Source organism: Microchirus variegatus, assembly GCF_963457635.1.
Source record: "Microchirus variegatus genome assembly, chromosome: 2".
Classification (NCBI taxonomy): Eukaryota; Metazoa; Chordata; class Actinopteri; order Pleuronectiformes; family Soleidae; genus Microchirus; species Microchirus variegatus.
The window spans coordinates 35069631-35081040 of NC_139803.1; the positions used below are offsets into that span (position 1 = coordinate 35069631).

Consider the following 11410-nt stretch of genomic DNA (forward strand, 5'->3'; position numbering starts at 1 on the left):
TCAGAGCGTAGTTAACCGCCAAGTAAGTTACATTTTGCCATGTCATAACTGAGGAGTTGATGCACAGTTTACGAGTAGATTAGTCGCGTGTTTTTTTAAAAGCCAGGACGATTCAAATGTCGTTGGATATGCGCTCTGTAATGAGAGCGTGTTGTGTTTTCGAAGGGAATTCCTTGTGACTTTTTTGAGCCGCTGTTATTATCACTGTAAAGCTAACGTTACACAGCGAAGCCTCATGTTTTCGTCAAGCCAGGAGGAGCACTGCGCCCCGTCCAAGGACCCAGTGAAATACGGAGAGCTCGTGGTGCTGGGGTGAGTACAACCGTTGTGCTAATGTGTTTTTTTTTGGCTGAGGGGGGTTATTTGCTTTTACTGTGGACACCCCGTCCACAGTGGACGGGAAAGCGTTTATCATGAGGAAGTTTCTCAACAAGGCTCTCCGCGTAGCTAACTTAGCCGCGCCACTGCGACTTCTGACTTCACAGTGTGAGCTGCTAACCTGAAAATGTACACGTATATACAGAGAAATAGCATCGCTTTATTGAGTAGATACACGTTGTGTGGAATTCGCTCACGTTAGTCCACAAATCATACACGTGCTCATTCGGGGCTATGTACTTTTTTTTTGTGTTGTCGAGTTCGTGGCGATGCTTCGTGACCGACCAACAACAGTCTCACTGTAGCTACGACACACGCACATTAGTCTATTTTAACAGACTCATTCGGGGACAACTGTTGAAATGAACCTCGTACTCGACACAAACTCTGACCGGGGCGCTACCTCCCACCTTAAAGTTGGATTGGTGGACTTTGAGGAATTCGGAAGTGGTAACCGTCCCCTCCCCCAGCCCCCGGCTTCTTCCCGTTCTTTTAAATACTACCTGTAGCTCAGCAGCACACACAACTGTACATCTGCACACCACAACAACTGTAATATATGTTATTGTGGTGCTGTTGCATTTACTAGTTTCAAGTCACAGTCTTAGCTTTACCGAATAAAACAGCTGATTTCTTAAGTCTGCTGGTCACATGTTTGGGATGTTGATCAATTTAAATGATATGTTGATGATATGGTACACTAAATGTTCTAGAACAAGTATTCACAACTACTGCACTGAAATTAGCATTTTAGCACCAGTCACTTTAATAATTTGGCACCAAATCCATATTTCGTGGACCGATATCGGACCAATAAAAAAGTAAAATCAGATACAACTCTAAAAACCTATATGTTGCATGCTTCACTATGCAGTGGTATGTCCCATCTCTATTTATTGGCTAATTAAGCAAAACCAAACGTTTATATTCAAATTGTATAGCTACATTTGAATGCCAAATTAAAATATTGCCATAACATCGTGATCATATGTTTACAGTATTTATCACAAGGGCCCAATAAAACGAAAGTTACATTATGAATTGTTTGATAAAGACGATCGAATCAATCCTTTCAAAAAGCTTTTGCGTGATTATTTTCTATTTATTTTGATGTTATATATATCTACTGTGTATATGCGTTTGTTTAATGTTAAATTGCCTCCATCAAGAGCTTTGTGATGTCAGTGCTCTCACTTATTATATATTGTTTATTGTCTGACAGTAGTGGTGTCACTATACAGCCTCTGTCTGAAACAGAAAGCTCTTTGTGGGTGAGATTTCGGTTTCTGTTTCAACTGACACTTATGGATAATTTATTTGTGGGGTTTCTTTTATCTCTGGGTGTCCTTGTTTCGACCAGAAAGACTGACTATAGTTTTTGTCAGAACGATGACTTCATACTGCTTGTTGTGAGGGTTAAGAGTTTTTAACCACAAAAGAAAGTCATATTCATAATTGATCATTCACTGTTTATTACAATGTTTTGTTTCTATGTTAATATGTCATAGTACTAAGTCTTTCAAGAAGTTTTTATTTATTTAGAATTGACAGCAAGGTTTCTGAACTGAAGACAAAAAGCAGAAATGCAGTCTACATGTATTGACATTACAAGTCTCACCCTGCCACTGAGTAAATACTCAGTACCTTTTCTTTGTTTATGTCAGACTACTGAGGTTTTCTACTTTTGCACAACAAACTGTTGCCAGTCATTATTGTAAACCATCATGTTTTTATTGATACACTCAAAGGCAGCAGTTGCAACACATCATAAAAAACACCTGCTGTGTCATCAGTGGTTGTAGTTGAAATTGAAACTCCTTTTGAAAGTTAGGACTTTGTGTTTGTTGAATCTATTGAAATGGGATGCTTATGAAGATCATACATAGACCATAGTAGTATGTGGTTTTGTCCCATGCCCTCCACCCATACACTCGCTGCTTATTATGAAAGGCAAAAAAGTGCTGACTACTTCTTACCCCAGGCTGAACATGTGGCATGTTTAAAGCTGATGCTTTTGTGCTCTCTCTCTCTCAGCATTAAAGCACATATTTGAATCAGATGTGATGGGTGTATAATCGCTGCCATGTCATCACATCCCATTGATAAAACTGATGGGAGACAAGATAGCTAACAGCTTGGAACAAAGCTTGTTTGAGCAGCAGTTTCCTCAGTGGTTTGTTGCCATGACCGAGGTGGCTCTTATTACTTGCATGGCTGCCCCCGACTCTCTCGCTGCTTTTTTTTTTTTTTTTTTTTAATTGAGCATAACCAGACTGACGTCATTCATTTACACAAATCAAATGTCATTAACAAATAGTGATGAAAATAATTAAATCCAATGACTTGCATAAAAAAATACATTATATGTATGTAATGTGCTGCCCCCCATGTCTGCCTGGGTGGATTGGTTTGGTGCTGGTCAGTGAAGGGGGATGGGGGATGTCTGTGTGGGTATCCTGGAAATGAAAGGATGGATTGATCGGGATCCAGCCTTTGCCTCTCTTAAGCTTTCTCTGTCCATTGTAGCTGGGAGACTGGGCCTATTGATATCGATCGTCTCTCTCAATAAACACTCAGTAAGGGAAGTTTACAAATCAACTTTGGAAGGAACTTTTGAAATGTTTAGTACAAGCTGGCACTGGTTTTTGAGATTTGTTGCCTCTTTTAGTCTAGCCAGGAGGAAGAAGCATTGCCATTGTGCTATCCTTGACTCAAGAGAATAGAGTTTAAAATTGGTATCACAAGGTCAAAATAGGACAGATGGACACTTCATGCTGTGGTAGCTTAAATCTGAGTCAGTTGGTCACTATGTACTTCATACATCTTGTCCTGATTCAAGTTAGCTTAGCATAAGAAGTTAGCTTTGGCACAGGAGGTCAAAAACGGAAAGTGGTCACAGTTATTTAGAGTGCATCATTACAGATTAAAGAGCCTGTCCAAGCTAATGTGAATTTCTTTGATGACTGAATATCGATCCTCAAAGTAATAATGAATACTTTGCTTAGAGGTCCACAGTTATTTTCTCCAGGACATATTCATGAATACACACCAGCGTAGATCCCATTTAACAGAAACACAAACAAGGCAATAATCTGCATGAGAAGAAAACATGAGGTTTTTAGGTGATACTATAAAACATTTAAACAAAAGTTATCTGCCCGTCTCTTTCTTCCTCCCTCCTATTTGTTGGAGTTCTGTCCAGCGTATCATCTCGATCCTCTCCATCTCCCTGTGGGTGGCTTGTCCTACAGGCCAGCTTTGCACTGTGCTGACTGGGACCATGTGTTTTGATGCCTGGCCAGCCGTGTGGAGACATGGGACAGGTGGACGAGCTTGGGAGGGATGTAGGGAGGAGCAGGAGGAGGCTCTTGTTCCATTTGTGTAGCAACAAGGAATAGAAATACCAGATTGAGTAGAGGTTAGTATAGCCAGTACCCATCATGAAATGCACGGGAAGGAAAAGTTCAGCCTTTCAAAAGAGTTATTCCTGCTGTGTTAAGTGTCTGTTTAGGACACTGTGGTTACATGTTAGTGTATGACAGAAGGTCTATGTGTTGGATAGGAGTAGAGCATGGGGTGTCCCAGCTGGAGGAACCAGCCGGTGGAAGGGGAGAGGGCCAGTTCTACCGGAAGGGTGGCTTCATTCACAAGGACCAGACTAGGCTTGGTGCCTCTCAGCAGACTCAAGGGAAAAAACTAGAATCTAGCAGGGAGCCGGGGAAACAATGCATAGATGCTTCTCTGATTGTGCTGACTGAGGCTTTGAAATTGATATCTTGGAGATTTCTGGATTGGCATAAAAAAATCATAAATTCAGCGAGAATGTGTTGTTGGTTGTGTGAGACAGTTCTCCACACGGAATCTGTTCCCGCCCGGGACAAAGAGCAGCAGAACAGCTGCAGTTTACACAAAGCTGGCTCACTGAAATCATAAGCACCAGAGCGCATTATGTAACTAGAGACATTACACAAGGTAACACTTAAATTGCTAATAGGGTGCGTTGGACTGCCAGTGATGTAATGTGTGGCAAAGCTCCTTTTCAAAATGCAGTAATGTTTAGAATTCGCTGTGTTAACTGGTTTTACGATTACAAGGCATTTACCTGTAAATCTCCTGAGACACATCTTTTTAAAATAACTGTCTTCATTTTCCTATAAAATAACTGTGGATTTGTGGTCCTTTCTTTCCTCCCCGCCCCACCTTCTGTGACAGGTACAATGGCTCTCTGCCCAATGGAGATCGGGGTCGACGGAAAAGCAGATTTGCGCTATACAGGAGGACCAAAGCCAACGGTGTCAAGCCGAGCACTGTGCACATCCTCAACACACCCCAGGCCAGCAAGGTACACACAACAAAAACTGAATGTCTGATTTAACGAAGAGCCTCTCATTAAGGGAAATGAACAGATTTCTTATTTTATGTAAAGTATATTTTATATAAACATAAGCACCCTCAATGGTCCAGTATGCAATAAAGTAAAAAAAAAGGAATATACTACCCATTAAATGGTTGGTATAAGTGTATAATCACAAAAAAAGTTTGTTTTTTGTAGCCTTATCCCACTCCAGGTATTTATACTTAAGTAAGGGCTTTGCTTTACGGAAGCCACCATCTTGTGCTGTGTTTATACAGCAGCCTTAAACAAATTTCCTTGGAAATGGAGGGGTTTAGTGGAAGGGTCTACTTTTAGTGAGAGTCTGCAGTCTCATCATTAAAAATGACTACTTCTCTTATACACTGGAGAGTGATTTGTAATTGTGATAATGCTCCTTAGATAATAATGTGAATTAAGAACTATCAGCACCATGTTTTCTTTTTAATAATTTCATTATCATATGGAAAATGCAGTAAGCCCCCTTTGCATTACTGTTGGCAGACCTTAATGTTGACATTTTCAGTACAATAACTGCCGATCCCAGCTGGGGCCCCATTGCTCTTTCTTTGCACCACAGTGCCTGGCTAAAAACAGCCCTATCCAGTACAACATGTCTGCCTTCATGCATTCCTGCCTTTGGTTCTCATGCAAAACTGCTAAACAAGCATTAGGATTTGCTTACCTCTGCACCTCCAGGAGGCCGATGTTTCAGGCACCGGTTGAGAGTTTAGCTCGCTGGCCAAGGCCCTGTGGTTCAGGTTACTCTCACCTTGTGGAACTTGACTCCTGATATTTGCTAAGAGGTTGGTTTTTTTTTTACCGGTGACTGCGGCTTTTACATTACATTGTTTCATTAGCGTGAGAATGGAATGTCCCTGCTGCTTTTACAGGTTATTTGTCAAGACGCTTTGTCACAACGCCGCTGAAGCGTAAACATTGCACAGCTTAATAACAGACTGTTGTTCAAAGACGGTAACCCGCTGTAACCGTCTTCTCTTTTCACCTCTCTTCCTCAATTGTCACGCTGCTGCCGGTGAACTGAGGAGGACGTTGTTGCAGTATGCTAGCTATCCTCTCCCAGTTGTACACACTGTCAAAAATAGCCATTCCTTGAAAGGAGAGCCTTCTTTTTATATCACATTCTACAGCAGTCTCCTCCAACATTCTCCTGTTGGAACGGTCTTATACAACTTCATTGTGAATACTCTGGTTAAGAAGCTGAGAGGGGAAATCTCACATGTCTGTGCACACCCTAGTGTTCATGGCTGATAATGAGGAGCTCCCACGATGCCGCTGCCAACTTCCTTTTCAAATCCTGTCCCTGTTTTCTCATCTGCCCACTTGATCTTAATTACTCAAATTATGCATGTGATTTCTTTTTTCTGTACTGGCTTTGTTTTGGGGGATGGTTGTGATTTTATTTTTACTTCTCCAGCTCAGGGAGGGTGTGTATGACATTGTGGGGGCGTGGTGCTCGTAAACACGTATCTTTCCATGGGTTGTGTGTGTGTATGAGCTCCTCTTGGGCTGTTGGAACAGGTGCAGCACTGTGCACCATTTGTTATGTTGCAGTGCAGCTGAGGAGACAAGACTCCCATGCACTGATGGCATTTGTCACCGTCTGTCTGTGATGTTACAGCAGAATGTGGCAGCGCTGGTGACCCACTTTCTCTGTCGCTCGTTCCCTCCGCACGTGACGAATAAGAGTGAGGGGGGGGGGGTGTTCGGCTGGTTTTTTGAAAATGGAATTTCCAGATTACAGTGGGATGACGGTGACATGTGGAAAAGTATTTACAGGAGCCTGGCCTGGGTGGCTTTAACCCACCCTTTTTATAACAACAGTGGCTGGTGCAGCTCAACTGGTGGAGGGACTCGAGTAAACTGAGGCCAGTGGGCTGTTTGTTGTCACTGTGACTTACTCTACCAGAAAGTGTTTGTCTGAAGTCGAGCTGAAACAATTAATCGATTACTAAATTAATCTTCAACTATTTTGATAATCACTTAATCAGTTTGAATCTTATTCCATTATTAAAACAATATATTTTGATTGTTTTGAATATTTTCTTTGTTTCTTTGCTCCACATAAGAAAGAAATCAATATTCTTTTCTTTTGTACCACTAAGAGGAGTTTCGTTGTACAGCTGTTCAGTGACAGTATAGTCGACTTTCTACACTTCTTATATTCTGTTGTTTAACTTCAGATTAACATGAGTAAATATAGCCAGATATCTGTTGACTCTTAGGATGACTCATCAAATGAGTGTCATGCACTTTAATAGTCGAGGTGGATTTTCCCTGATCTTTGCCTTAATGTCGACAGTGATTGCGTAAGGCCAATTGGGGCTGAGTAGTTTCTGTTTTTTGTTTCTGAACCTGGTGACACATCCGCTGTCAATGTCACACACCAAGACATCAAACGGTTTCTCCTGACTACACCATGACACAGAGCAATAAAACATGCTAGTACTTCAAATATGCATTTGGTGTGCGTGCGTAATACGTTTTGTTTGTTCTTTTGAAGGCTGTGAACTGTAAAGGCCAACACAGCATCTCCTACACGCTGTCCAGGAACCAGACGGTAGTGGTGGAGTACAGCCATGATAAAGATACAGACATGTTTCAGGTGAGTGGCAGTTCACTCATGTTTGGACCTACTATTCCTGTCATATATAGGCATATTAGGCAAACACATTTCCCATAACTAAATGACTCTGTTGCATGTAAACATACATTTGGATGCTCTACAAGATTTCTGCTTAATAATATCTAAAAACGACGAGACAATGTCATGTTTGTTTTTTAAGTAGTGTACTTATATCACTTTGGATTACAATATGAGATTAAACTTGTTTCCCCTCAGAGATGATATGATATACTGACATTATAACATGCTGCTGTACAGAACTTTGTATGTACCCCAGTGTTTGTGTCTCTGCATTTTCTTCCATTAACCAAACACACACAGCATTTAATTGCAGGGAGTGTATTGACAAGTGTTCACCACATTACTGATATTAATGATTGATGATATTGACTCATTACTTTGTTTTTTTTGTGTGTTTAGATTGGGCGTTCCACAGAAAGTCCCATAGACTTTGTGGTGACCGACACAGTAGCAGGAGGCCAGGAGGGAGAGGAGACTCCCATCACACAGAGCACCATCTCCCGCTTTGCCTGCCGAGTTGTCTGTGAGCGTAACCCTCCCTTCACTGCCCGCATCTACGCAGCTGGATTTGACTCCTCAAAAAACATCTTTCTTGGGGTAATTACTAGTTAGTGATTTACCAGATTTAAAGAATCCTGTCTTGTATGAAGATACACAAGTTGCATCCACTTGCGTCGTCGTCTTTTTGCTTTTCCTTTCAGGAAAAAGCTGCGAAATGGAAAAACCCAGATGGTCACATGGATGGCCTGACGACAAACGGAGTCCTGGTCATGCACCCCCGGGGTGGATTCACAGAAGAGTCCAAGCCTGGCGTATGGAGAGAGATCTCCGTTTGTGGCGATGTTTACACACTGAGAGAGACGCGCTCTGCACAGACCCCAGGGAAACTGGTCAGTGTCTTCAATGATACACACACTTACATAAACAGCAGATTTAAGTGTCACTGTTAGTATAAATACTGTAAAAGGGGACTATATCTAAAATATGTAATTATGTTAGTGTTTATCATGGGTCACTGTAGTCTGTTCTCCATCCTCCCCAGACTCACGGGTTGCCAGATAGTTACCAAAAGAAGGAAACGCGTTCTTGCACATATTTATACACATACATTTTACATAGTCCTTTTTTTCAATGCCTACCCTTGTTTTTCTTCTCTTGTTGAGGTAGTTTTGAGATCGTAAGGCCTTTTAGGTTTGGTAATGTTCTGCATTTTTGAGCCATATCTGCATATCTGCGGTGTGTTTGACTAACTCTTCTGGCAACTTAGTTGTCAAAGTGCAATGGCCCAAAACTCCAAACATCAGCTGGAGATCTAAATTTAAATAGTGAACATACCGGCTGTACTCCTGTTATCAGTAAAGTCAAAGTTTCCTTAATGTCTGATGCCATATCGTAGCCCTAGTCATGACTTAATACAATACATTTCTTCCATATTGTACATTTTTTACTTACTACTTTTTTTTAAGTCTTGGTGTTAATATCTTTATATATTGTACACCTATTTGGTAATCCATGTTTATTATCTTTATCTTTACTGTCTTTGCTGCTGTAACGATGTAAATTTCCCCACTGTGGGACAAATAAAGGACTATCTTGTCTTATCTTATTTAAGGTTGAATAAATGTCAAAGTCAGTCCTTACCTTTTTTTTTTTTGTTAAACTAAATGTGTCTGCACCCTCTGCAGGTGGACAATGAGAGTAACATACTGCAGGACGGATCCCTGGTGGATCTTTGTGGAGCCACTTTGCTGTGGCGCACAGCAGAAGGCCTGTTCCACACTCCCACCCAAAAGCACCTGGAGGCTCTCAGGCAGGAGATCAACGCAGCGCGGCCCCAGTGCCCCGTTGGTCTCAACACTCTGGCTTTCCCCAGCATGCAGCGCACCCGTGCCCTCTCCTCCCTGGAGGAAAAACAGCCTTGGGTCTACTTGGCGTGTGGCCACGTGCACGGCTACCACAACTGGGGCCACCGTTCAGAGCAGGCGGCCAACCCTGAGCGAGAGTGTCCCATGTGCCGCATGGTGGGGCCCTATGTTCCACTCTGGCTGGGCTGTGAGCCGGCCTTCTACGTGGACGCAGGTGCACCCACGCACGCTTTCGTGCCATGTGGACATGTGTGTTCGGAGAAATCTGTGAAGTACTGGGCAGACATCCCTCTGCCGCACGGCACCCACGCTTTCCACGCTGCCTGCCCCTTCTGTGCCACACAGCTCAGTCTCACTAAGGGCTGCGCCAAGCTAATCTTCCAGGGCCCGGTGGACTGACCTGAAGGGTCCTGCTTCAGCAGAGAAGATGACATGGCGAATGTCACCATGCTGTGAAACTGTTCCGATTATTTTGTGCTTTCTTTTGTTCATGTCAGCCAGCTATGGAAAGGAGTCAGTCTTCTAAACCTCTGGTAATATATTATGGATTCTGCACAACAGAGAGCCATTACACATTGTTCATGGCCTCTTGTGGGTGGCCAGTGGCCACTGTGGGATACAGCGATGTGGCCACAGATCCCTGGACTGAAATACTGTTTTCAGCTGTCCTTCCAAACAACTGCTTTTAAAATGGCCGAGCAGTGGGCTGTTGAAACTACAATAGCTGCTGGTTTTCCATCAATTTGCAGCAGGAACTGTTATGAATGTGAGTGAACCTGATCATACCGATCAGAGGTAGTTGGGCCAGTTGTCCAGAGAAAAGAGGGGAAGGGTTTACTTCCTGAAGGGTCTGAGACAAAGTTTTTACAAAGCCTGACAGCTGGACTGTTGGCTGGAAGTAAGACCAGAACAAATCTGGAGTCTAATTTTAATGGAAAAACATGTTAAGTGCTGCCCTGTGAACCCCCTCAGCCTTAACCCTTAATCTAGACCACACAGCTCCCAAGAGTGGCTTCCGTTTGCTGAACAATCTGTCAGAGGGGGGTATTTTTCTTAACAGTGGACATTTTTTTTCATGAATAAGAGGGCTATTTTGTCGAAGACAAAGACGGAGGCAATTTTACACACAGAAGACGTAAAGAAACGACAGCCCTCATATGGATTCTTCACCACATTTTTATCTTGACAGAAGAGCTATTTTACTACACTGAGGCCCTTGTACTGTTTTCATAATGCAAATGTTAATATATTTTTCTCCTGCGTAAATAATATTTGCGAGAATGCATTTTGTGTGAATGTGTGACTGTGTGTGTGTGGGTGTGGGGGGGGGGGGGTTGAACGTGTGGGGGCCCTCAAGCTTTTTATTTGAATCCCATCCCAATCCTGTCTCTATAATCTTGCCCACCACTCAAAAGAGAGAGAGAGAATTAAACACAGGAATTAAACCAAGCTAGTAGTAGGGTTTTACAAAGAATGTACTGAAACACATTGGCTCGCCTCACTGGTGGTGCTTCAATCACACAAACTTGGCTTTCTTAACGGCTGCACTGTTGAAAGCACAGGTCAGGCGACATCCTGCTGACATAAGCACGCCTGCTAGCTTGCTACATACTCGCCCCACACGTACTGTGTTCAGACATCACTGTCTTTAGCTTTATTTCATGCTAGGTGTGATCCAATGACCTGTAACACTCTTTTAATAAAACCTAAACACAGCCTCAGCAGCATTCACAGATAATACCAAATATAAGGAGAGGCCTGTTTTCTCTCCACATGCAAGATGTTAAACCCAAATTGCTGCTGTGGTTTATGAGTGTGCACCAGCTCCATGGAAATAATGATATTATTATTATTATTATCCTACACATTGTTGTGTGCGAATGTTGTCAAAAACAAAGTAGCAGATAAATTGAAAGAAAAGATTCTAGGACAAATCTATGCATTATTCTGCGATGTAAGCTTTTCACACTGTGCCCATGTGTCTAGTATAGTCGAAGGCGTTAATCCCGACTCTAGTTTATCAAATGCAATAGTTTTTTTTTTGAAGTACTGTCACGTTTCTATTATAGCATTACAGTGTTCTTCCAATTTGGAGGTATTGCTGAGGGACAGAGTCCACCATGATTA

At 42.4% G+C, this 11410-nt stretch overlaps 1 protein-coding gene across 2 annotated transcripts; it reads left to right on the plus strand.

Moving 5' to 3' along the window:
- The first annotated feature begins 110 nt into the window (after positions 1 to 110).
- On the plus strand, positions 111 to 10493 carry peli2 (pellino E3 ubiquitin protein ligase family member 2). 2 transcript variants are annotated; one of them, XM_083910604.1, is made up of 6 exons: positions 111 to 312; positions 4591 to 4742; positions 7291 to 7376; positions 7818 to 8015; positions 8120 to 8308; positions 9104 to 10493. In XM_083910604.1, the coding sequence occupies exons 1-6, from the start codon at positions 236 to 238 to the stop codon at positions 9680 to 9682; spliced, it is 1281 nt and encodes a 426-aa protein (XP_083766730.1). In that variant the 5' UTR covers positions 111 to 235; the 3' UTR covers positions 9683 to 10493. The 2 variants fall into 2 exon arrangements, with proteins under 2 accessions (XP_083766730.1, XP_083766729.1); XM_083910603.1 differs by having other exon boundaries at positions 4591 to 4720; positions 7275 to 7376.
- The last annotated feature ends 917 nt before the right edge of the window (positions 10494 to 11410 follow it).